The 27,423-nt window shown below is 45.2% G+C and overlaps 1 protein-coding gene across 1 annotated transcript; it reads left to right on the top strand.

Moving 5' to 3' along the window:
* The first annotated feature begins 602 nt into the window (after window positions 1-602).
* Window positions 603-14,625, top strand: LOC125538543 (uncharacterized). The gene is made up of 7 exons (XM_087542457.1): window positions 603-739; window positions 905-1,518; window positions 8,247-8,953; window positions 9,061-9,186; window positions 9,397-9,487; window positions 13,077-13,564; window positions 13,627-14,625. Exons 1-7 carry the CDS (start codon window positions 603-605, stop codon window positions 14,623-14,625), a joined length of 3,162 nt encoding a protein of 1,053 aa, XP_087398583.1.
* The last annotated feature ends 12,798 nt before the right edge of the window (window positions 14,626-27,423 follow it).

The following is a 27,423-nucleotide window of genomic DNA, read 5'->3' as shown; positions in this document are numbered from 1 at the left end:
ACTTTCATTTTTTCTAGGAACATTGGATGTAATTGATTTGGTAAAGAAAATGACAAGGGACTATTCTATGATTGATGTATGGTAAATGTGCGATGAAGTATGTGTCTGAATCAATTATCATCCGCTTAATCTTTTATTTATCGGTTTTGCTAAATCTCATGGGCATGAATTATTTTGTTGCGCGAGCAACTTTCTTCTTTGCACGAGGCCAAAGATGTGGACAACATGAGGAGCGCCGACCACGGTGAGGGCGAGCCAGTGATAGCTGGCGGGAGTGCTTGGATGCAGGCGGTTAGGCCTAGGTAGGCCACGACGGAGGAGAAATCATCGCCGGTGAGGAGTAAGAAGATGAATATGTGGGGGCGTGCTCCTAACCATTGGATATTTGATGGCAAAAAATAATGATTGATGCGAAGAATTTTTCAGGCACCTAACGTTAGGTGCCCTTTAATTTATTTACCATTATTTGCCCGTAGCAACGCACGGGCATTTAACTAGTACACTTAGTATATTAGTACTAGCTTGCAACACCACCGACCGTGAGCATCTTATACGAGCCTCCTCTGGCAATCAATCGAACAAGCAGTCTCGCCGGAAGAAAGATGGCCGCCGCCGCATCCCACCATGTTGACTTGCTAGATCTCGTGAGCTTCGGGCACACGCTCCGCCGCCATGGCCTCGTCATTGCGGACGCCAAGGCGGACCACGACATCCCCGTCGACGTGTTCATGGTCCTCCTCGCCGACAACCAGGGGCGGAGCCAGGTTTTATCCAAGCCCCGGGCCCCAGGCTGTTAAGTGCATGTACAGTAAGTCTATAGTATGTCTACAGTGGACATTGAACGAGGTGCTTACTCTTCACGCCCCAGGCCCAGGCCCCCCGGCCTGGGTCCTGGATCCGCCACTGCCGACAACACTGTCGTATACAAGAACTCCGGCGACCTCACGGTGGTTGACAGGAGCCACCTGCGCCCCGGACAGGTGGTCGGCTCGGCGTCCGACGATGACGGCCGGCTCGGCGTCGTCACCAGCGTCACCACCGTGCTCGACCTGGCCAAGCATGCCGCCGGAACACATGTCATCATGGGCGTGCCCCCGTCTACCCTCCGGCGCGTAAGGCGCTTCAACCTCGGCGACTTTGTCGTGTCCGGGCCGTGGCTTTGCCGGGTTGTCGAGGTGTCCATCGACGTGGATGTGCTGTTTGATGACGGGGCGGTCTGCAGGGTCACCAACGCAGAGTCCAAGAAGCTACAACTAGTGCATGACACCTCAGCTGGCGGCAACAAAACACAACGAATGTATTGCGGTCAAATGAACACTCTTTTCAACCCTGGGCAGCGCGTCCGTGCACCAGACCCGTGTTCCCTCTTCAAGGCAGCACGCTGGCTCAACGGCTCCTGGAACCCTGACCGTCAGATGGGCACCGTCAGCAACTTGGAGACGTCCGGCGTCCTTGTCTACTGGATAGCATCCATGCACCATGGCACGGACAAGGAGCTCGTCAAGGCATCGGCCCCTTCGGCCTGTTAGAGTAAAACGAGATTGAAAGCGAAAGGACAATCAGTCCTGGTTTCCATTGATTCTCAAGTATATATACATCTGGAAGAGTGGGAAAAAGAGATGTCTGTTCGAAGGCATCCCTCCAGAACAGGTGCCTATTGGCAATAGAAAGAGAGAAGGGACATGACTGTTCGGGGTTGGACACACCCCTTTGCTAATGACTATTCATTAATTAGCATGTGCTAATTAATCTACTAATTAATTCCTAACACTCCCCCTTGTACAACACCGCTCCTTGAATGTTTCATCATTGAAAACTTCTTGTACATAGATCTTCCATCTTGAGAAATCTTCCTTATAATCTTGAGAATCTCCCCGAAAAACCCTGTGGGAAAAATATGAGGAGAATAGAGCAGATATGTTGCTAAAACTCCTTTAAACCCAATGGGAAAAATAATAAGAAGAAAAAGTGCAACATATAATAATTATTGTCTCCTTGATAACTCATATGAGAAAACCTTTGAGAAAGGAGAAAACTCATTGGTGAGTTTGGAGAACAATAAATATGCTTTGTTTACTTTCCTTTAAAAACCCCAGTGGGGAAAAATAGAAAGTATTGCATATGTGGCCTCGTTTAAACCTTTTATGAGAAACTTTGAGGGAAAGCTCATAAAGGAAAAAAAGTGCGATCTAATATATCATTGAAAACTCCTTTAAAACCCAGTGGAAAAAATATAAGGAGAAAATGATATGACATATCATTATAATTGTCTCTTTTAACTCGATATGAGAAAATCCATAGAGTTTAGAGGACAATAAATATGTCGTGTATACTTTCCTAAAAACTCTAGTGGAGAAAACAGAAAGTATGACATATGATCTCATGTTGATATTACCTCATTAAAAACCTTGATGAGAACCTGTAAAAGTAAACTCATAAAGGGAAAAAGAGTATAATATGATGCTTTGAACAGGAGTAAATTTAGGAAGATACTCCCCCTGATACTTGCAAATCCTGAAGTCGTCGAATACCAATTCCATGAACATCTTTCTGAAATGTTCAAGTTGGTAGAGACTTCATAGACAAATCAGTGAGATTGTCACGTGATTTGATTTGCAAGATGAGCTATATAGTGATATTGCTTACTATGTAACATGTTTGCATCCAAACAACACAAGCAACATTATCTTTGAGATAATGGTTGGTGGATGTAGCCACGAGGTCTGTTTCGAAGACCTTCATGGGATGGCTACCACACCTAGCTGGAACACAAAGCTTGTCTATTATCTAGCATGGTAGGGATCTGATCAATGGATCCAATGATATTGGTGTCCAAATTTCTCTGAAACTGAAAGACTCGGACAAAATGTTTGATGCCTTGGAGATATCGAAAGATATTCTTGACTCCCAACCAATTGTGTTTGGTGGGTCCAATGGCACAAGGATATGGAACTTTGTGTCCCAATATCTCATTCCCATCAACTCATGGTTTTAATGGATCTTCCTCTACTTCTAGAGAATGAAACCATGTGAGTTATGGATGTATAAGATTTGTCCACAATGAGTTTCTCCATATATTTTGGATATAGACAACATAGTGTACCATAATGTATGAGTGAAGGTGCTCGAGGTTTTACCCAATCCTTCATCTCAAAACCCGCCATTAATATGATCATGTGCTTTGTCATTGCAGGAATAATCCCTGTGTATGACAAACATGCATGGGTAATCATCATTGTAGGAGTAATCCTTGTGTATAATAAACTCACTATGTCGGTTGTACCAAAATGTACCGACAACAATAAGTCATATGGTCACTTATTGGTTTTTTACACAGTGTATGTTGCGTTTTGCATTTCGATTCAGATGTGAGATTCCATTGGGAACCATCTATGTCTAAATCTAGTGATCAACATGGATAAGCTATCACTACATCTATCAACTGCATAGATAGATGATTTTGTACTGCCAATGATATAAGTTATCGGAATGAGATTTCACCTCTGGAGAAGAATTGGGTATCTGCGTGAACCCTTGTGCTACAATACTTGCTCTATGTTTCACCACCTCGTTGTTCTCAATTCTGTTTTTAGAAGAAAACTGGTGTAGGTATTGCTTATGTGAATACCTTTCCCTTTATTGAGCAAGATTATTTCTACCTAGATTATACCCTTTGCTCGAGTTCAATCCGAGTGTTGTTCACACTTTGCCATGGCCATGGTCTTTGGAACTGAATCATGTGAAAGGTTTTTCAATCTAGTTGAGAAATGTATGTCGACAATTGTAGACTTTCGGTTATATGTTCCTCCAGAATCTATATATCAACATAGAGTTGATGGAAATATCGTTACCCATGGTGACTGTTCGCGATTTCCAATGCGGTTGAGTCGGGTATCCCGATGTCCCGGTCATTGTGTGCACTATGACCTGGGTTGGTGGAGGTTGCCTGTCCACTGGGTGTATACTACCCATTAGGTGTCTGCCAACGTGAAGTTGACTTGCATTTACTGATTCAGAGGCCTCGATATCCTTACTTGCGAGAAGCCGAATCCTAATGTACTATTGCCATACTTCTCCCCCTGTTGCTGTGAACAGGGAGTTGAGTGGTTTTGTTGGTACCTCCACTCTTTTGGGCATATTTTTGCAGGATTGTAGGATTATGTGACACCTTTATTTTTCAGTAAATGAATCTGGCAGGTTATTTGCAATGTGTTGCAAATCTTCTGAACGCATGGTTCAGATCTTTGAGTACGTGGACTTGAGGCAGAAATGTGTTGAGCATTCCACTAATTTCCTGGCATTCTGTATGGTACTTGAAATCTCCCCCTAATGCCTGGAAATGTTCCTCATTGAATCAACATATTGACCTTGAATAACTACCCATGTGAGAGGCTTGAGGTATTGACGGTTATACAGTTATTCCTCACATAGATCCCAAATATATGTCGAGGGGCCAATGATGTATGTCGGGGTGGTGATATCGGTATGCAACCGAATTACCGCAGATGGGAAATACTTGGTAGATTTCCACGTATCAAAGATAGAGGGGAATAACATTATGCAGTTTGGTCATGAGCGTGTAAAACTGCATGACTCCAACGTAAAGTTGGTAAGTTGCAATTATGAGGTTAAGGTCATGGAATGAGCTTAGTTCTTTGGATAAAGGATTCTACTAAACCAGTTTGAGTCTAGACGTATAGGACAAAGTGCTAAACTTCAATCCTAGAGCCATAGTGAAGGCACGCAAGGAGAATTCTACAACTTGTCCATTCAATTTTGATTGTAATTGATGTTCAGGATAATGAGCCAATGGTTTCATGTGGATAAAGCACACTTGAGACCATCGTATAGATGTGTCTTTTAGAACCATGGAATACCTTAATAGTCTAGTCAATGGTTAGGAAGAGCCACTTACCTCGACTTAATGTGTTCAAGGAGTTTGAGTGGTTCAGCGTAGACTTTAAGGTGCGCGAGCCTTAAAATTAGCTTCCCTACATCACATATAGTGCACATAAAATCCAAATATTGCTAGAATTTAGCATCATAATAGTCATAAAACAATGGAATTGCTGATAGTTTCTGTTTCAACCCGGTGTCCCAATGACCAAGGCGAGTATGCCAAGTTTGTCATGCAAAAGACATTCTGAAAAACTATCTTGTACGCAACATCTGCTACGGGTTTTGTAGTATGTGTAGTGGAGTCATGATGATACATAGATAATGTGTTTGCCATATTCGTTGCATATGGTAAAGAGAAGATATTCCTCTTTGTTGTCATCATAAATTTCGCTATGGAAACTATTCTGACGGAAACCTCTATAGTTTAGTAGGGTACGAGCTAAACCCGGAAGCAATAAAGCATCCTGACGTTACTCGAGTACCCACAGGGACAATAAATATGACTCGAGTTGAGCCAACAAATACCTCATCGCGTCTAGCGATTTTAAAAATATCTCCTTTCTCTCAATGAGAGTGGAAACATTTCACTTCTTTGAGTATAGAGTTTGTGGTGCATATGTCCACATGGCACAAATCATCTTTCATCAGATTGACCCCCGTTGAAATCTATATATAGACATGAACATTCTCAAGAAAATCACTGTCAGATATATAGAATACATACAAATGAATTTGTACCAAAATGCTGATACAATATATTGTGATATACAATATATGATGACAACAATAATCATGTTCATACTAGAACATCAGAAATGGACATAAATAAATAGATCACTAAGGAGATTGAGGGACTAAAGGTAGTCTCCAAACATGTCGGTCAATGCATATTCAACCGTCATGTTCTCCGTGCTCATAGGGTTCCGTGACAGCTGGATAGTCATTTTATTGCTCGGTTCTAGAAGAACATCATGCAAACAACTGACTTCCATGATGGTGTCAGATTGAAGGTTTGAAGTGAGTTTCAAACCTTTACCCATGAGGTCCTTTGCGTCCTGTTTGGCGTGGTTTGGATTGCACACGCTATGCCATGGGATGCAAGACTGATCTTGATGTCCATGACCCGCTTAAGTAAGTTGTGGCCATTGAGGGCAAGAGCCTCAAATTACTTAGCCATCAATTACGTATAGGAGCAAACCAGAGATAATTAATTTACCATCGGAAAATTCAAAAACCATCATGGTTAATATTGTAATGATTTCAAGAAGGTGGCTTGCACCATTAGTGTGTATCTCAAATTGCTAAGTATGACATCTTGAAGATACTCTCCAAAAAGGGAGTAGATCTCGCAACACTAGGGAGTATAATCTGATGAAACCAGTAGATACTCTCTCTTAATGCCTTATGTCAAGTAAAATGTATGGGACAACACTTTGTAAAGTAATTATAATGTCAAATTACAAAATGTAGGCTTTAACAAGTAGTGGTGATAATCAAACCAATAGATATACACACTACCTTGTGATTCCAATACATCAATTTGAAGAAAACACCTTGAATTTTGCATCCATATTTGCAAGAAATTGAAGATCTCAATTGTAAATAGACGTATTAATCTCGACATGTGGTTAACATAGAAATAGATACATCATAGAAATATTCCAGAATACCTCGTACTCAACTGAGAAACAATACTGCAGAGGTATTGAATTTATCTTTGCAAGAGATTAAAAATCTCTGTTGCAAATGGACGTAATTAATCTCAACACGTGATAAACGTGGAAATGTATTACATCAACAGATTTGGAATACATCTTGGTACTCAACAGAAAAATACTAGTACTAATGTAGTGTATAATAATGATGTTGCAAACTTGATGTTCAAGTGAAAACTTGAATTGTATAGACCTCAAATTAAAACGAGATGATCTTGTATCAAGTTGCAAGATAATTCAGCAAAGTGAACTAATAATTTGCGAGAGAAAATTGATCTCAATCGTAATAAGATTGTTTTGCAAGAAAATAATAATTCTCAATCGCAAATCAATGCTGTTGTGCGAGAAAATTTAATCTCAATCGCTAAACAACATCACTGTACCAATAAGACAGGTCATAGGGATTGCTAAAAAGCAAATACATTGAACATGTCCCACTTCCATAGAGTATATATGGAATAATCATTACATATTGTAAATGTGAGATGGAGAGATTAACCTCTAATGTAAATTTGTAGTACAGCGGGTGGCCTGACCTGGTGGTCAACGAAAATACCCAGGCACTTGTACAGGGTTAGTGCATAACCGGAGGGCTACAAATGAAAAACCTTTAAAAGAGATAAGGTTACAATCATTGTGCTCTCCGTGCCCAAAGGAGTCAATCGATTTGGGGTTAGCTTTACACGTAGAAGCCACCGCCGCTACAGGGAGATTGAAGCCTTCCACATGCGCGGGCACTGCCATGCCTCGCGCTGGAGTTCGCGGGTGTCCGCTGGATGCCGCAACAAGCACCGCGCCAAGCCGTGGAGGGCCGCGTCCTCCGGCCATGGGCCCACGTACCGGAGCGGCGGCCAGGGCGGCGGTCGATGGCAGTGACGGCGCGCCCGAAGCGCCGTTCCGCGTGGCCGCACGAGCTCGCGGACATCTCCGGCTGCGGTGTGGTTTTTGCGTCGGCGGCCTCCATTCCTGCTCCAAGTCTAATCACGCCGGAGGCGCTGGTTGGTGCGGAGACGTAGGCGAGCGCGTCTTCCACATCCACCGCGGCGCGCATTGGCACAAGGGCGATTCCAGATGGGGCGCGGCGCGGAGGCCGTGGCCAGGGGCGCAGCGCGGCCGGGCGCACGAGCGCGGGGCGCGGAGGCCGTGGCCTGGGGCGCAGCGCGGCCGGGCGCGGCGCAGCCACGGGAGAAGCGCGGGGACGCGCAGCACAGGAGGAGCGCAGGAGCACGGCGCGGAGGCCGGGCTGCCGGCGCGTAGTCGTGGGAGTCGGGAGCCACCGCGGGCGTCGGGCACTGGAGTTGGTCGCCTCGCTCGTCGTTCCTGTAGCCTTGGAAGCGAGTTGCTTGGCCTTCTCGTTTTTGGCATAGCAAAGTGCGTGATAACGTGTTAGAGTAAAACGAGATTGAAAGCGAAAGGACAATCAGTCCTGGTTTCCATTGATTCTTAAGTATATATACATCTGGAAGAGGTGGGAAAAAGAGATGTCTGTTCGAAGGCATCCCTCCAGAACAGGTGCCTATTGGCAATAGAAAGAGAGAAGGGACATGACTGTTCGGGGTTGGACACACCCCTTTGCTAATGACTATTCATTAATTAGCATGTGCTAATTAATCTACTAATTAATTCCTAACACGGCCTACCAAAACCCGGACGATCTTACTTTCTTCTGCGCCGCTTACGATTGTAGCTGGGGGGTAGCTGACCGCTGCTTTTTTCGCAAAGACAATGCGACTGATGATGATGAATGTGATGCACCAACTGCTCAGGCGGAGGTGGAGTGTCCCATGGTCGTTGCCAACACACGTACCTCCCTTGACGTGCTATGGCAGGACGGCACACGACAACAAGGCATAAGTTCAGCGACTGTCGCCCCCTTTCAAGTAGTGGATGGAGAGTTATTCCCGGGACATCACGTCGTCGGTGTTCTTCATGTTGATGCTACCGGCGACCATGACTTCAAGACTACTACTAGTGTCAACAATGACAATGTTGCTGATGGAACTCCATTGTCACGGCCCGTGGGCGTCCTCAGAAGCCTGCACTACGGAGACCGGACGGCTTGCGTGTCATGGTTGAACGGGGCTGGTGAGGTTGAGTGTGACGATGCCGTGACTGTATACGCGCTGAAAAGAGACTCTTCTTACCTATATGCTTACTATGGAGATATTGTCATTCGCCTCCTACCGTCAGGATCAGCCAGCGGTGAAGAAACCACACCATTGATTCATAGCAAGAAGAAGAAGAGTGCTGCTGGATCCGACCTTTCATGGGTGGGGCATGTTGCTGAACTTCATAATGGACACATCCAAGTCAAATGGGGTGATGGTAGCATGTCAATGGTACGTGAACTCTTTCTGTTACTACTCTATATAGTTGCTTTTTGTTGGACTCTACTCAACTCATTAGTTTAATTTTGTTGATTTGATTGCGCGTACTTGTGCTGCAGGTATTGCCCCAAGAGATTCTTGTCGTCAAGGAGGAGCACTACATGAATCTGTTGAATTTAATGGAGAACTGGGTAGTGGTCGACGACATGGATGATGCACCTGAAAAACCAACTGCAGCTAACACGGTATACATCAATATTTCCAACATTTTCCACTTCTTCTCCAAACAAAAACCAAAATCACTTTGGGTTGTCCCGGCTGGTCACCACCAAAGAAAATTAAACCACTGCACAAATATTTTATACTGAACTTAGAACCTCTTATATTTTGTACCGAATTATTACCTCGATGGATTCATTTTAATTGTTGTGCCAATATGTTTTATCTTATTTTAGGACCATGGTCTACAGAATCCGGCTGACAATAACTGTGTCGAAGGCGACAACCCGGCAATGACGAGGACAAACCCTTTGGCTTTGCAAGCCGGTCTTTGTTTTAAAGGACCGGCGACATGGTGGCTCAGGTTAAGCAATACCTGACAGGGAACTGGTGGCCGTTGTCGTCATCAGCAAGCTCAGGGTTACCTCTGCCCACATATGACAGCGATGATACAACAGAGACATCCCATGCTACCATGGCAAGGAACATTGTGGATGCGAACGAGCACAATTTTTCCAAGGGGACAAAAGCTGATGACAAGCCCTCCGGATCACCATTACCTTGACACAATGGACAAGTGACTACAGTTTTATTACAAAATGATGAAGAATCAAATTGTGTGATTTTACTCACATATAAAATAGTGGAGATTGAAACTAGTCCCTCAAGTCATCAAGGTTGATTTAGTCTGTTCATGTTTTCGATTTATTCACCTCCCTGGATTTAATGCCATGATTTTCTTAATATCTGCCCGCTTTTGTTAAATGTACTAGGAAAATTGCTTTGCATGACGAGTATATACACACGGACATGGGAATATATTATGATACACAAAATAAAATGTACTTATTACATATGATGCGGCAAATGTTTATGCAACCATGTGTGCCGTGTGGCAAGTGGAAATATTTGCCATCAATTTGGATTCATCTGTTTTTGTGCACAAAAACGTGCCAACAGATCATGCTCATCGTATGGTTACAATCGGTCAGCAGATCGCATGAAGCCACACGAATTATGCTGTGGTGTGTGAACTGCTGCAGCTGCTGATGTGCTTATTTCTTGTATGGTCTTTTTGAGCTCACCTATGTTTGGGCAGTGTTTCCTTAGGGTGCTTGGATTGTAATTGCAGCGTTCGAACCTGGTCTTTTTGAGCTCACCTATGTTTGGACAGAGTAGGGTCGGTGGTGGGCTAGGCAGACGTGGCAGACACGCCCGGGCCGCCCTACATATGGGCTGGATATAAGGGGCACCGGATAGCCGGAGCATTTGAGGCCGGTTTGAGGCACCTGGGTGGGTTGATTTATTTTTTTACCGGTCAGTGACCGATCCGCCCGCCCGGGCATTTGGGACTGGTTTGAGGCGTCCGGCTGTAGATGTGCGTCCTTTCTATTCCTCATAACGCTGATGTTCTCGGGGGGCGAATGTAGAGTACATGACTATATATATAGGTAGAAGAAGTGTTGTCATATTTATAAACTGTAATGGAGAACTATTTTATTTTTTACGGGTACTCTCGCTGATCCATATACTCCTAATCCCTAAAGGAGTACTTGTCTTAGATTTGTCTAGATACGGAAGGAGTAAAAAAAAATTAACATACGTCCTAGCTAGTCTTGTAAAACAAAGTTAGGTGGTGTGACCTGGATGTAATTCTTGTTATTTAAGATGGTCTTTGTACTGCTTTAATAGTTGATGGATCGAAAGTTTATCAAAATAATAGTGAAACGTACGCCAACCAAATCCATGCTTGTGATAGTTGATGATTAGATCGAAAGTTTATAGAAATAATAGTGAAACGTACGCCAACCACATCCATGCTTGTGATGACTTCTGGCGTGACATGGTGCGCATGCAATTTGATATCCTACGAGTACAGGTTAACAAATCAAGTTACTTTTCAACAGTCGGCATCTAGCTAGGAATTAAGCACGCATGCAAAGGACTAAAGTATGTGGAAAGCACCCAGCACTAGCTAGCTACACCTTAATGGCAAGGTCGGTCGAGCAAATCATACACTAATTAATCTTCCAAAAATGGACCGCCAACTTTGCGTTCAACACTTGAACCAACTCAAATACTCAATCATTTGTCTGGTGGCTCGTACCGGTGAGCGCACAAATCTCCTAGGGACAGATACTAATTAAAAGGACAAAAGTACGGTCGACCTAGATGTCATGGTTTGGACAATGGCGTGTGTTTTTGCATAGCATAAGTATTGCATGATCAGATGAAGGGTCCCTCTCCGCGGCCTACAAAGTGAGCAACAAAAATAAATTTGGCTTTCTAACTCACCCCGCACGCTCATAGGCACAGAACATACTCCTACGTGGTTGGCAAAGACAACACTGATGGTAAAACTTTTCTTACAATGAACATGTTGATTTGGCTAGGGCTTTTCTTGGATTGTAAACAATTATGGTAAAACTTTAGCTAGCTAACATAGCCTTCTTCTTTCTCCTATGCCTTTTCTGTTTTCTGTTCTTATGTGTTTTGGTTTTGGTTTTTTCTTTCCTTTATTACTTGTTTTTTTTAATTTTTTTCTCTTGTGGTATTTTTGGGATGTTGGGCGAGAGTAAATGTATACATACAAATTCTATATAATATGTGGCAAAATTTAATGGTTACATCATTGTTTTTGCATATTACAAAAATGTGCAATTTCGGTGCAAAGTTGTGTGTGAGTTTTTTTAATTTCATTTCTTCTTAAAGGAAATACCAATGCCACTAATACATTCACTTTTCAAAAATCATTATTTTATATTGTTTTAGTATTTATTTCATTTTCATTCTACTTTAAGGGTATTACTGATGCCACTAGTTCATTCATTCTTAGATTTTTTTGGGGGGGGGGGGGGTCCACTCAATAGGCTTATTTTTGCATATATTTAGAATGAATATTTGTTATGTATATTTTGTGCAAATTTATCAATGTTTGTTTTAGATACTTTTCCCCATTTTCTTTCTTCTTAAATGGTAATACCAATATCACTAATTCATTCTCCTTTAGAATATTTAATTATTTCTAGTTTATTTTTATTTTTGTTTTCTTTCTTCTTAAAGGGTGATACCAATGTTACTATGTCACTAATTCATTACTTCTTAGCAACCACTTCTTCGAAATACCACTATTATATTGTTATTCTTGCATATTACAAAAAAAAAAACTTTCGTGTAAACTGTTTGCAAATTTTATCATTATTTTCTTTTATTGTTTTCTTTCTTCTTAAAGAGTAATACAAATGCCACTACTAATTCATTCCTTCTTAAAAAAACATGAGTTGTTATTTTTGTGTGTGTAAGTATAAATGCAAGTGTCAGCTATAGAATAAGAGTCAGCTACACCACTGCGGAGCTACAGCCAGGCTAAATGGGCCGTGGCCCGCGCAGCTCATGGCCAAAACTGTGAAGAGTAGACAATAAATTGGGCCTTTTGTGATAAAAGAAATGGGTTTCCTTCAGCTTGACCCATGTTGACCCGCCCAGCTAGTTTTCTGTAGCTCCGCCACTGCTCCTAGGCACTATGTGAGAGTGGGAGGTGGGCCATGAATTAATGAATTAGAATATCTTTATATTTTATAATTGTATTTGTTGGCTATAAGGTTGGCTATAGATGACATGGCCATATCATATAACCATCAGCTGGTTGTACTATTAACCATGCTCTTATGCATGTGATGAATCATGAAGTGTTAATGACTGGTGTTTAATAATAATGAACTAAATACTGCACATGCGATTAGCCGGTTGGCTGTTGTATGTGTGAACGGCCGAGTGTAATGGAATGAATAGTGAGCTATCGTGTGATGCAATCGGATAAATCTCATAAAAGAGTGACAGATCTTAATATTAAATTCAGTCACCTGATCTTCGGCGCTGCCCTGGGTGCCTAGGGGTGATTTGGCTCACTCGCTAGGTTTTCCAGCTGCGCCGCGCGACATCCGGTGGTGCGGCAGGGGCACGACCCGTATTGCGGCGGCGGCGGCTCCGCGGTTGGTGGAGAAGGCGATCCAGATGGAGCAGGACAAGCGGCTGCGCGCGCACGGCTCCAACAAGCGGCGGCGCGACTCCCCGGAGCTGGAGGCGGACGGAGCGGCGCGGGAACGCGACCTTCGCTCCCAGCTCTCGGCTGGTCGTGAGTTCCGGGCGCAGCGCGATGGCTCTCGGGGCCGTGGTCACCCTTTGCCGCATCGGTCGTCTTCGCGGGGCCGGGATTCCTACTCTCCCCTCCCTCCTCCTCCACCTGGACGGCCTCGGCCGGCCGGCAATTCGGATGGCGAGCAGGCGCGTGCGGCTGTGCGGGGTGGGGGAGGACTGAGCTTGGGGAGTGGCAGCCTGGTGGCCGTGATGGAGACCGGTCTCTGCAGCAGGGAGGCCGTCGCTCGGCGGCTGGGGAGAAAGGAGGTGCGGCGCCTAACAACTCTGAAGTCATCTGCTTCAAGTGTGGTCGTTCTGGCCACTACCAGGTCGGCTGTAAGTTTCCACCAAAGTGTTTTGCGTGCAAAGAGGAGGGCCACACTTCCAAGCAGTGCCCGTCACGCCAGTCTAAGCCTAAGTTGGTGATGTATGGATTTGGCATCAAAGAGATGTGCTTCTACATGCTTGAGGGAGGGCTGGAGGAGGAGGAGGTGATCCCTCCTAATGCTGCTTCCTTGGTTATCACTGAAGGGGAGGCTACGGTTGAATCACTGAGGGCTGATCTTAACGATATGTGGGAGTCCGAGTGGGATTGGAAGGTCAATCAGGTCCGCAAGAACTGTTTTTCGGTCGTTTATCCGTCGGCAGCGGCATTAAGGATGAGCAAGAAGAGCGGAACTTTCTCTGTGCCGATCAACGAGCACAAGGCCGAGGTGGGAGAACACCTCGTGGGACCGCAAGCTACCTCTTGGCTGCAGGAAACCTGGATTCGGGTCTTTGGCATCCTGGACAAGCTGAGACAAGAACCTCTCATCAAAGAAATTCTCCGTGCGGTTGGCAAAGCGGTTCTGGTGGATGAGAAATCCTTAAGCAAGGTGGGTGAGCCGGTGCGCGCTAAGATTCTATGCAGGAAGCCGGAGAAGATCAAAGGCACGTTCGAGATCTTTCGTGGAACTGGTGGCTTTGTTATGCACATTGAGCGTGAGGTTGATGCTCTGCCGGCTCTGCAGTCCAAGACTCCCCTGCCTCCTCCGCAGCCTCCCCATGATGATGACGCTGATCTTGAGGACTCTTATCGCAGCTTGACTTCAGGGGAGTGGGACGCGGCTGGGGGCTCTCGGCCGGTTGGGACTGGCCCCTCGGGCCAGGCTGGCTCTGCTCCAGGTGGTCGGCAGCATGCGGTAGCCGGGATGCAGCACGCTATGGACGCCTCTGCCGCGCCGATGCCGCCCCCCAATCAGCGTTGCCGCGCTCGCCGCGCTTCGGTTCTTTGTCCGTGGAGTTGGTGGTGGATCAGTATGGCAGTAACTTGTCGCCACTCCGACTGATGCCAGCCATGCCTGGTCTGGCGGTGCCTGATGAGGATGGGGAGCGCCAGAAGGGTTCAGGGATCACGTCGGCCAACCCTGGTCTTGCGCTGACTGCGGCCTCCACTCCGCAGTCCATGACGCCGTGCTCCTCCCCTCCCCCTTCTTCGCGCCTATCCAAGAATACGGGAGGTGTGGCAACTGTTGCCCGCAGGATTTGTGGCTCCCCAGTGGCTCTGCTAGACCGATTCGATGGAGAGGATTTCACTGACAACTTCCTGCCAAGCGACGACTGCCTTGCGGCCTTTGAGGAGATCCGAGCGGCTGATGATGATGTGGAGGTGGCGGATGATGTGATGATGTCCTCGCCTTCCCCGGTGCGGGCCACCAGGTCCAGCATGCGCACCGCATCGTCCAAGGCCTCCGACATGATGACCAAGGCGATGGCCCTCAAGGCCGGCAAAGATTTGAAAGGTAATAAACCGGTAAATCGCTCTATGTCTTCTTTCAAGGTGCTTGCTTTTGCTTCGAATCGCCACCTTTTCAAGGTGGCCACGGACAGTCATGTGATTCTCGGTTCAGAATCTTCTACCCCTCTTGAGGTTCTTGATAGCATACGTGCTCAGGAGCTGGTTCAGGCCTCGGTTGCCGAGGCGAAGGCTCGCCAACACATTGCTCGGACCGTGGCAGCTGAGCTACGTGCTGCTTCCGCTGCTGATGCTGCAAGGGAGAATGCAGCGTCGGCAGGTCTGGATTCGGCTTCTGTGGCTCCTAGACCTTCGCGTGGCCTGTTGGGGAACGTAGTAATTTCAAAAAATTTCCTACACACACGCAAGATCATGGTGATGCATAGCAACGAGGGGAGAGTGTGATCTACGTACCCTAGTAGATCGACAACGGAAGCGTTTGGTTGATGTAGTCGTACGTCTTCACGGCCCAACCGATCAAGCACCGAAACTACGGCACCTCCGAGTTTTAGCACACGTTCAGCTCGATGACGATCCCCGGACTCCGATCCAGCAAAGTGTCGGGGAAGAGTTCCGTCAGCACGACGGCGTGGTGACGATCTTGATGTACTATTGTCGCAGGGCTTCGCCTAAGCACCGCTATAATATTATCGAGTACTATGGTGGCAGGGGGCGCCGCACACGGCTAAGAATAAGATCACGTGGATCAACATGTGTGTCTCTGGGGTTCTCCTGCCTCCGTATATAAAGGATCAAGGGGAGGGTGCGGCCGTCCAAGGGGAGGCGCGCCAGGAGGAGTCCTACTCCCTCTGGGAGTAGGATTCCCCCCCCCCCCCAATCCTAGTTGGAATAGGATTCGCGGAGGGGGGAAAAGAGAGAGAGGGGCCGGCCCCCTCTCCTTGTCCTATTCGGACTAAGGGAGGGGAGAGGTGCGCGGCCCATCTTGGGCTTCCCCTTCTCTTTTCCACTAAAGCCCACTAAGGCCCATATAGCTCCCAGGGGGTTCCGGTAACCTCCCGGTACTCCGGTAAAATCCCGATTTCACCCGGAACACTTCCGATATCCAAACATAGGCTTCCAATATATCAATCTTTATGTCTCGACCATTTTGAGACTCCTCGTCATGTCCGTGGTCACATCCGGGACTCCGAACAACCTTCGGTACATCAAAACGTATAAACTCATAATATAACTGTCATCGAAACCTTAAGCGTGCGGACCCTACGGGTTCGAGAACAATGTAGACATGACCAAGACACGTCTCCGGTCAATAACCAATAGCGGGACCTGGATGCCCATATTGGCTCCTACATATTCTACGAAGATCTTTATCGGTCAGACCGCATAACAACATACGTTGTTCCCTTTGTCATCGGTATGTTACTTGCCCGAGATTCGATCGTCGGTATCCAATACCTAGTTCAATCTCTTTACCGGCAAGTCTCTTTACTCGTTCCGTAATACATCATCTCGCAACTAACTCATTAGTTGCAAGGCTTAAGTGATGTGCATTACCGAGAGGGCCCAGAGATACCTCTCTGACATTCGGAGTGACAAATCCTAATCTGGAAATACGCCAACCCAACATGTACCTTTGGAGACACCTGTAGAGCTCCTTTATAATCACCCAGTTACGTTGTGACGTTTGGTAGCACACAAAGTGTTCCTCCGGCAAACGGGAGTTGCATAATCTCATAGTCATAGGAACATGTATAAGTCATGGAGAAAGCAATAGCAACATACTAAACGATCGGGTGCTAAGCTAATGGAATGGGTCATGTCAATCAGATCATTCAACTAATGATGTGATCCCGTTAATCAAATAACAAATCTTTGTCCATGGTTAGGAAACATAACCATCTTTGATTAACGAGCTAGTCAAGTAGAGGCATACTAGTGACACTCTTGTTTGTCTATGTATTCACACATGTATTATGTTTCCGATTAATACAATTCTAGCATGAATAATAAACATTTATCATGATATAAGGAAATAAATAATAACTTTATTATTGCCTCTAGGGCATATTTCCTTCAGTCTCCCACTTGCACTAGAGTCAATAATCTAGTTCACATCGTCATGTGATTTAACAGCAATAGTTCAGATCACCATGTGATTAACACCCATAGTTCACATCGCCATGTAACCAACACCCAAAGGGTTTACTGGATTCAGTAATCTAGTTCACATCGCTATGTGATTAACACCCAAAGAGTACTAAGGTGTGATCATGTTTTTCAACGGGTCTTTCACATTCAGATCCGTTATGTATTTTGCAATTTTCTATGTCTACAATGCTCTGCACGGAGCTACTCTAGCTAATTGCTCCCACTTTCAATATGTATCTAGATGAGACTTAGAGTCATCCAGATCAGTGTCAAAACCTGCATCGACGTAACCTTTTACGGCGAACCTTTTTGTCACCTCCATAATCGAGAAACATATCCTTATTCCACTAAGGATAATTTTGACCGCTGTCCAGTGATCTACTCCTAGATTACTTTTGTACTCCCTTGCCAAAATCAGTGTAGGGTATACAATAGATCTGGTACACAGCATTGCATACTTAATAGAACCTATGGGCAAGGCATAGGGAATGACTTTCATTCTCTTTCTATCTTCTGCCGTGGTCGGGCTTTGAGTCTTACTCAATTTCACCCCTTGTAACACAGGCAAGAACTCTTTCTTTGACTGTTCCATTTTGAACTACTTCAAAATCTTGTCAAGGTATGTACTCATTGAAAAAACTTATCAAGCGTCTTGATCTATCTCCATAGATCTTTGATGCTCAATATGTAAGCAGCTTCACCGAGGTCTTTCTTTGGAAAATCCTTTCAAACACTCCTTTATGCTTTGCAGAATAATTCTACATTATTTCCGATCAACAATATGTCATACACATATACTTCTCAGAAATGTTGTACTGCTCCCACTCACTTTCTTGTAAATACAGGCTTCACCGCAAGTCTGTATAAAACTATATGTTTTGATCAACTTATCAAAGCGTATATTCCAACTCCGAGATGCTTGCACCAGTCCATAGATGGATTGCTGGAGCTTGCATATTTTGTTAGCACCTTTAGGATCGACAAAACCTTCTAGTTGCATCGTATACAACTCTTCTTTAATAAATCCATTAAGGAATGCAGTTTTGTTTATCCATTTGCCAGATTTCATAAAATGTGGCAATTGCTAACATGATTCGAACAGACTTAAGCATAGATACGAGTGAGAAACTCTCATCATAGTCAACACCTTGAACTTGTCGAAAACCTTTTGCGACAATTCTAGCTTTGTAGATAGTAACACTACTATCAGCGTCCGTCTTCCTCTTGAAGATCCATTTATTTTCTATGGCTTGCCGATCATCGGGCAAATCCATCAAAGTCCATACTTTGTTCTCATACATGGATCATATCTCATATTTCATGGCCTCAAACCATTTTGCGGAATCTGGGCTCATCATCGCTTCCTCATAGTTCGCAAGCTCGTCATGGTCTAGTAACATGACTTCCAGAACAGGATTACCGTACCACTCTAGTGCGGATCTCACTCTAGTTTACCTACGAGATTCGGTAGTAACTTGATCTGAAGTTTCATGATCATCATCATTAGCTTCCTCACTAATTGGTGTAGGTGTCACAAGAATAGATTTCTGTGATGAACTACTTTCCAATAAGGGAGAAGGTACAATTACCTTATCAAGTTTTCTACTTTCCTCCCACTCACTTCTTTCTAGAGAAACTCCTTCTCTAGAAAGGATCCATTCTTAGCAATGAATATCTTGCCTTTGGATCTGTGATAGAAGGTGTACCCAACAGTCTCCTTTGGGTATCCTATGAAGACATATTTCTCCGATTTGAGTTTGACCTTATCAGGACGGAACTTTTTCACATAAGCATCACAACCCCAAACTTTTAAGAAACGACAACTTTGGTTTCTTGCTAAACCATAGTTCATATAGTGTCGTCTCAACGGATTTAGATGGTGCCCTATTTAACATGAATGCAGCTGTCTCTAATGCATAACCCCAAAACGATAGTGGTAAATCGGTAAGAGACATCATAGATTGCACCATATCTAATAAAGTATGGTTACGATGTTCGGACACACCATTACACTATGGTGTTCTAGGTGGCGTGAGTAGTGAAACTATTTCACATTGTTTTAACTGAAGGCCAAACTCGTAACTCAAATATTTTACCTCTGCGATCATATCGTAGAAACTTTTATTTTCTTGTTACGATGATTCTCCACTTCACTCTGAAATTCTTTGAACTTCTCAAATGTTTCAGACTTGTGTTTCATCAAGTAGATATACTCATATCTGCTCAAATCATCTGTGAAGGTCAGAAAATAATGATACTTGCCGCGAGCCTCAACACTCATCGGATCGCATACATCAGTATATATTATTTCCAATAAGTTAGTTGCTTGCTCTATTGTTCCGGAGAACGGAGTCTTAGTCATCCTGCCCATGAGGCATGGTTCGCAAGCATCAAGTGATTCATAATCAAGTGATTCCAAAAGCCCATCAGCATGGAGTTTCTTCATGCGCTTTACACCAATATGACCTAAACGGCAATGCCACAAATAAGTTGCACTATCATTATTAACTTTGCATCTTTTGGTTTCAATATTATGAATATGTGTATCACTACGATCGAGATCCAATGAACCATTTTCATTGGGTGTGTAACCATATAAGGTTTTATTCATGTAAACAGAACAACAATTTATTCTTTTACTTAAATGAATAACCGTATTACAATAAACATGATCAAATCATATTCATGCTCAATGCAAACACCAAATAACACTTATTTAGGTTCAACACTAATCCCGAAAGTATAGGGAGTGTGCGATGATGATCATATCAATTTTGGAACCAATTCCAACACACATCGTTACTTCACCCTTAACTAGTCTCTGTTTATTCTGCAACTCCCGTTTCAAGTTACTAATCTTAGCAACTGAACTAGTATCAAATACTGAGGGGTTGCTATAAACACTAGTAAAGTACACATCAATAACATGTATATCAAATATACTTATGTTCACTTTGCCATCCTTTTTATCCGCCAATCACTTGGGGTAGTTCTGCTTCCAGTGACCAGTCCTTTTGTAGTAGAAGCACTTAGTCTCAGGCTTAGGATCAGACTTGGGCTTCTTCACTTGAGCAGCAACTTGCTTGCCGTTCTTCTTGAAGTTCCCCTTCTTCCCTTTGCCTTTTTCTTGAAACTAGTGGTCTTGTCAACCATCAACACTTGATGTTTTTCTTGATTTCTACCTTCGTTGATTTTAGCATCACGAAGAGCTTGGGAGTTGTTTCCGTTATCCCTTGCATATTATAGTTCATCACGAAGTTCTACTAACTTGGTGATGGTGACTAGAGAATTCTGTCAATCACTATCTTATCTGGAAGATTAACTCCCACTTGATTCAAGCGATTGTACTACCCAGACAATCTGAGCACATGCTCATTAGTTGAGCGATTCTCCTCCATCTTTTAGCTATAGAACTTGTTGGAGACTTCATATCTCTCAACTCGGGTATTTGCTTGAAATATTAACTTCAACTCCTGGAACATCTCATATGGTCCATGACGTTCAAAACGTCTTTGAAGTCCCGATTCTAAGCCATTAAGCATGGTGCACTAAACTATCAAGTAGTCATCATATTGAGCTAGCAAAACGTTCATAACGTCTGCATCTGCTCCTGCAATAGGTCTGTCACCTAGCGGTGCATCAAGGACATAATTTTTCTGTGCAGCAATGAGGATAAACCTCAGATCACGGATCCAATCCGCATCATTGCTACTAACATCTTTCAACACAATTTTCTCTAGGAACATATCAAAATAAACACAGGGAAGCAACAACGCGAGCTATTGATCTACAACATAATTTGCAAAATACTACCAGGACTAAGTTCATGGTAAATTTAAGTTCAATTTAATCATATTACTTAAGAAGTCCCACTTAGATAGACATCCCTCTAATCCTCTAAGTGATCATGTGATCCAAATCAACTAAACCACGTCCGATCATCACGTGAGATGGAGTAGTTTCATTGGTGAACATCACTATGTTGATCATATCTACTATATGACTCACGCTCGACCTTTCGGTCTCCGTGTTCCGAGGCCATATCTGTATATGCTTGGCTCGTCAAGTATAACCTGAGTATTCCGCGTGTGCAACTATTTTGCACCCGTTGTATTTGAACGTAGAGCCTATCACACCTGATCATCACGTGGTGTCTCAGCACGAAGAATTTTGGCAACGGTGCATACTCAGGGAGAACACTTCTTGATAATTTAGTGAGAGATCATCTTATAATGCTACCGTCAATCAAAGCAAGATAAGATGCATAAAAGATAAACATCACATGCAATCAATATAAGTGATATGATATGGCCATCATCATCTTGTGCCTGTGATCTCTATCTCCGAAGCAACGTTATGATCACCATCGTCACCGGCGCGACACCTTGATCTCCATCGTAGCATCGTTGTCGTCTCGCCAATCTTATGCTTCCACGACTATCGCTACCGCTTAGTGATAAAGTAAAGCATTACAGCGTGATTGCATTGCATACAATAAAGCGACAACCATATGGCTCCTGCCAGTTGCCGATAACTCGGTTACAAAACATGATCATCTCATACAATAAAATTAGCATCATGTCTTGGCCATATCACATCACAACATGCCCTGCAAAAACAAGTTAGACGTCCTCTACTTTGTTTGTTGCAAGTTTTACGTGGCTGCTACGGGCTTAAGCAAGAACCAATCTTACCTATGCATCAAAACCACAATGATAGTTTGTCAAGTTGATGCCGTTTTAACCTTCGCAAGGACCGGGCGTAGCCACACTTAGTTCAACTAAAGTTGGAGAAACAGTCACCCGCAAACCACCTATGTGCAAAGCACGTCGGGAGAACCGGTCTCGCGTAAGCGTACGCGTAATGTCGGTCCGGGCCGCTTCATCCAACAATACCGCCGAACCAAAGTATGACATGCTGGTAGGCAGTATGACTTATATCGCCCACAACTCACTTGTGTTCTACTCGTGCATATAACATCAAACCATAAAACCTAGGCTCGGATGCCACTGTTGGGGAACGTAGTAATTTCAAAAAAATTCCTACGCACACGCAAGATCATGGTGATGCATAGCAACGAGGGGAGAGTGTGATCTACGTACCCTAGTAGATCGACAACGGAAGCGTTTGGTTGATGTAGTCGTACGTCTTCACGGCCCAACCGATCAAGCACCGAAACTACGACACCTCCGAGTTTTAGCACACGTTCAGCTCGATGACGATCCCCGGACTCCGATCCAGCAAAGTGTCGGGGAAGAGTTCCGTCAGCACGACGGCGTGGTGACGATCTTGATGTACTACTGTCGCAGGGCTTCGCCTAAGCACCGCTACAATATTATCGAGTACTATGGTGGCAGGGGGCGCCGCACACGGCTAAGAATAAGATCACGTGGATCAACTTGTGTGTCTCTGGGGTTCTCCTGCCTCCGTATATAAAGGATCAAGGGGAGGGTGCGGCCGGCCAAGGGGAGGCGCGCCAGGAGGAGTCCTACTCCCTCTGGGAGTAGGATTCCCCCCCCCCCCAATCCAAGTTGGAATAGGATTCGCGGAGGGGGGGAAAGAGAGAGAGGGGCCGGCCCCCTCTCCATGTCCTATTCGGACTAGGGGAGGGGAGAGGCGCGTGGCCCATCTTGGGCTGCCCCTTCTCTTTTCCACTAAAGCCCACTAAGGCCCATATAGCTCCCGGGGGTTCCGGTAACCTCCCGGTACTCCGGTAAAATCCCGATTTCACCCGGAACACTTCCGATATCCAAACATAGGCTTCCAATATATCAATCTTTATGTCTCGACCATTTCAAGACTCCTCGTCATGTCCGTGATCACATCCGGGACTCCGAAAAACCTTCGGTACATCAAAACGTATAAACTCATAATATAACTGTCATCGAAACCTTAAGCGTGCGGACCCTACGGGTTCGAGAACAATGTAGACATGACCGAGACACGTCTCCGGTCAATAACCAATAGCGGGACCTGGATGCCCATATTGGCTCCTACATATTCTACGAAGATCTTTATCGGTCAGACTGCATAACAACATACGTTGTTCCCTTTGTCATCGGTATGTTACTTGCCCGAGATTCGATCGTCGGTATCCAATACCTAGTTCAATCTCGTTACCGGCAAGTCTCTTTACTCGTTCCGTAATACATCATCTCACAACTAACTCATTAGTTGCAATGCTTGCAAGGCTTAAGTGATGTGCATTACCGAGAGGGCCCAGGGATACCTCTCCGACATTCGGAGTGATAAATCCTAATCTCGAAATACGCCAACCCAACATGTACCTTTGGAGACACCTGTAGAGCTCCTTTATAATCACCCAGTTACGTTGTGACGTTTGGTAGCACACAAAGTGTTCCTCCGGCAAACGGGAGTTGCATAATCTCATAGTCATAGGAACATGTATAAGTCATGAAGAGAGCAATAGCAACATACTAAACGATCGGGTGCTAAGCTAATGGAATGGGTCATGTCAATCAGATCATTCAACTAATGATGTGATCCCGTTAATCAAATAACAACTCTTTGTCCATGGTTAGGAAACATAACCATCTTTGATTAACGAGCTAGTCAAGTAGAGGTATACTAGTGACACTCTTGTTTGTCTATGTATTCACACATGTATTATGTTTCCGATTAATACAATTCTAGCATGAATAATAAATATTTATCATGATATAAGGAAATAAATAATAACTTTATTATTGCCTCTAGGGCATATTTCCTTCATGGCCGTGGCTCAGGGCATGGCCGTGGCCGTGGCCGTGGGCGAGGGCGATCGGCTGCTCCTGCCAGAGAGGAGAACTTTGATGGGGCGGGGGCCCGATCCCCCACGGGCTCGCAATGAATGGCCTAATTTGGAACATTAGGTGTTTTGGTCAACACGATAGATGGCGACAACTTATTGAATACATCCGTGACCAAAATCTTGACTTCGTGGGCCTCCAGGAAACCATTCGATCCTCCTTCGAACCATATGAGCTTGACGACATTGGTGGCGCGTCCAACTTCCGGTGGGAATGGCTGCCGGCTTCGGGCCGGTCTGGTGGGATCGTTTTTGGGGTGAAAACAGAAAGTTTTGAGGTGGTGGTTTTTACGCATGGATCCTTCTTCCTTGCAGCGGACGTTATTCAGAGGAATAACGATTTTAGATGGGAGCTTGTTGTGGTGTATGGCCCTGCGGACCACGCGATCGCTCGATTGATTTTCTTCGGGAACTATATGTTAAGATCTCGGCTTCCCCAGGGCCTATTGTGATTGGTGGGGATTTCAATCTCTTGCGGGGTGCGATAGACAAGAGCAACAGTGTTACCTTAGACCACGGGCTGGTGGATACCTTCAATGATTGGGTGGCTGACCTGGACCTCATTGAGCTGCCTAGGGTGGGGGCTCGATTTACTTGGTGTAATAATCAGGCCGACCCGATTAGATGCGTGCTAGACCGGGTCTTTGTTTCCACTGACTGGGAGACCAAATTTGCGGGATGTTCGCTTGTGGCGGAGCCAAGGTTGGGCTCTGATCATTGCCCTCTTATCCTCAACTCGGGAGAAGCCCCCCACCGTGCCACCAAGCGCTTCTTTTTTGAGAAGCAGTGGCTCCTTCAACCGGGTTTTGTGCAGCGGGTTTCTTTGATTTGGATAGAGGCTAGGGAGCGTCCCCCCGCATCGGTACGGCCCTTTATGTGATGCTATGGACGTTTGGCAACATTGTGTGCGTTTGACTCGTCGCCATCTTCATGGTTGGGGCGCGAACGTGGGTAGCCAACTGAAAGCTAGAAAAGAGGCCTTGATGAGCGAAGTATCGGCCTTGGACACCAAGGCAGATTTGACTGGCCTATCTCGGGATGAATGGGCGAGAAGGTATGCGGTTGAGGATGAGATGATATTCATATTGACCTGCGAGGAGATCTATTGGAAGCAGAGGGGCCAGAAAAATTGGGTACTCAAGGGGGACGCGAGTACCCAATTCTTTCATGTTGTGGCAAATGGTCGACGCAGGAGATGTATGATACGTGTTCTTCGAGATGGAGACCGTACCATATCTGACGAAGGCGCCCTTCAATCCCATATATATATATATATATATATGTGTGTGTGTGTGTGTGTGTGTGTGTTTTACCGGGAGCTTTTGGGTTCTTCTCGGGTGGGGTCAGCATCCCTTCAAGACTCGATCTGGGATAACGAGCGATTGGTCTCTGAAGCTGATAACTCCATACTTACTAGACCTTTCACGCTTGATGAGATTACTGAGAACCTAAATCAGATGAGGGTGAACACGGCGCCTGGGCCTAATGGTTTCCCGGTCATTTTCTATAAGAGGTTCTGGAATATTGTGGGACCACAGTTCGTCCACCTTGTGAATGAATTCACCAGGGGCCGAATAGATATTAAACGCCTAAACTTTGGGGTGTTGGCTTTGATCCCGAAGGTGCCGGGTGCAAACCAAATCAGGCAGTTCCGTCCTCTCACACTCATCAATGTCAGCTTCAGGCTGATTGCTAAGGGTTTTGCCTCACGCGTTGCTCCGGTGGCAGACAAGATTATTGATAATCTGCAAACTGCCTTTATTAAAGGGCGGAGCATCCTGGATGGGATTGCGGTGCTCCACGAGGTGCTCCACGAAATCAAGAATTCCAAGGAAGAGGTGTTCATCCTTAAGCTCGATTTTGAGAAAGCTTATGACCGGGTCCGGTGGGATTTCATTGAGGTGTTACACAAGAAGAACTTTGACCCGTAATGGGTGAGTTGGATGCGGCAAATCGTGAGGGGTGGACAAACTGCGATCAACATTAATGGATCGATTGGCTCGTATTTCCGCAACGGAAGGGGACTGCGACAGGGTGACCCGATATCTCCCCTTTTGTTTAATATTGTCTCGGATGCGTTGGCTTCGATTCTGGACAGCGCCAAAGCCGCTGGCCACATCTCGGGTGTTGCGGAAAGCGTGGTACCTGGTGGGCTTTGCCACCTTCAATATGCTGACGATACCCTCATCCTTATCAAGAACTCGGAAGAGGCGATTGCTAATCTTAAGTTTCTCCTCATGTGCTTCGAGGCCATGTCGGGACTTAAGATAAACTTCGATAAGAGTGAGGCCTTTGTCACGGGAGGTGACTTGGAGTCTCAGCTTAGAGCAGCCAACATGATGAATTGTGAGTTGGAATCTATTCCCTCCAAGTACTTGGGCATGCCCATCTCGAATCGGGCTCTGTCCATGGCTGATTTTGAGCCTATGGTGGAAAAGGCGGCTAAAAGAGTGGAACCGTGGCAAGGCAAGCTACTAGCCTCGGGTGGCCGGCTAGTGCTCATCAACGATTGCCTGACAAACATTCCTATGTTTGTCATGGGTTTTTATTTACTTCACAATGGGACCCATGAGAAACTTGACAAGATCCGGTCCAGATTCTTTTGGGCTAAGGAAAATGGAAAACAACGGTACCATATGGTTAAGTGGGATGCGATTGCTTCTCCTAAAGAGGTGGGTGGTTTAGGGATCATTAACTCCAGAGTTATGAACTGGTGCCTTATGACAAAGTGGGCGTGGAAAATCTTGACCGGACAAGGGGGTCTCTGGCTCTCTATATTCAAGACTAAATATCTTGAGGCCGATGGGGTGACCTTCCGGCCGCGAGTTAGACGATCGCAGTTTGCGAATGATATCCGCAAGGTTCAACCTCTATTGCGACTAGGGACGAGATTTGTTGTGCATAACGGAGATTTGACGCTTTTTTGGAAAGATGTTTGGTGTGGTGAGCGATCGCTTGATCTGACATATCCCAACCTCTTTGCAATTGCGGGCCAGCAGGAGGCACGAGTTGCAGATACGTGGATTAATGGGCGCCTACGGCCTTCTTTCTGGAGACCCATTGGGCCTCGCGAAGCCCCAGAATGGGAGGCTCTTCGGGAGGCCCTGGCCTCGGTGTGTTTTTCTGCTGAGTGCGATGAGGTCACGTGGAGGCTAGAGCCATCGGGAGGCTTTTCTTCCGGCTCCCTGTATAAGGAAATCTTCAAAGCCCCCCCCCCCCCCAGTTTATGACCTGCGTTCACTATGGAAAGCTAGAATGCCAGCAAAAATTAAAATCTTCTTATGGCAGCTGGCTAGGAACCGTATTCCCAGCGGTGACCAGGTACATAAAAGACACGACCCGGGTGATGGCATGTGTGTCTTGTGCAGAGAAGAGGAAACTAGCGGCCACATAATCTTCCGATGCATTGTGGCGCGGATGGTGTGGAGCTCACTT

The sequence above is a fragment of the Triticum urartu genome, chromosome 2A, assembly GCF_056163025.1.
Source record: "Triticum urartu cultivar PI428250 chromosome 2A, HENAU_Tu73, whole genome shotgun sequence".
Taxonomy (NCBI): domain Eukaryota; kingdom Viridiplantae; phylum Streptophyta; class Magnoliopsida; order Poales; family Poaceae; genus Triticum; species Triticum urartu.
Note: the sequence above shows the minus strand (reverse complement) of the source record. Positions and strands in the feature narration are given on the sequence as shown.

What these genes read in the sequence shown, in the direction of transcription:
- LOC125538543 (XM_087542457.1), top strand. Translation starts at nt 603, where the DNA reads ATGGCCGCCGCCGCATCCCACCATGTTGACTTGCTAGATCTCGTGAGC. An exon ending in GACGTGTTCATGGTCCTCCT is followed by an intron (nt 740 to 904) that starts CGCCGACAACCA and finishes TGGATCCGCCAC; the next exon opens with TGCCGACAACACTGTCGTAT. An exon ending in AACCAACTGCAGCTAACACG is followed by an intron (nt 9,187 to 9,396) that starts GTATACATCAAT and finishes ATCTTATTTTAG; the next exon opens with GACCATGGTCTACAGAATCC.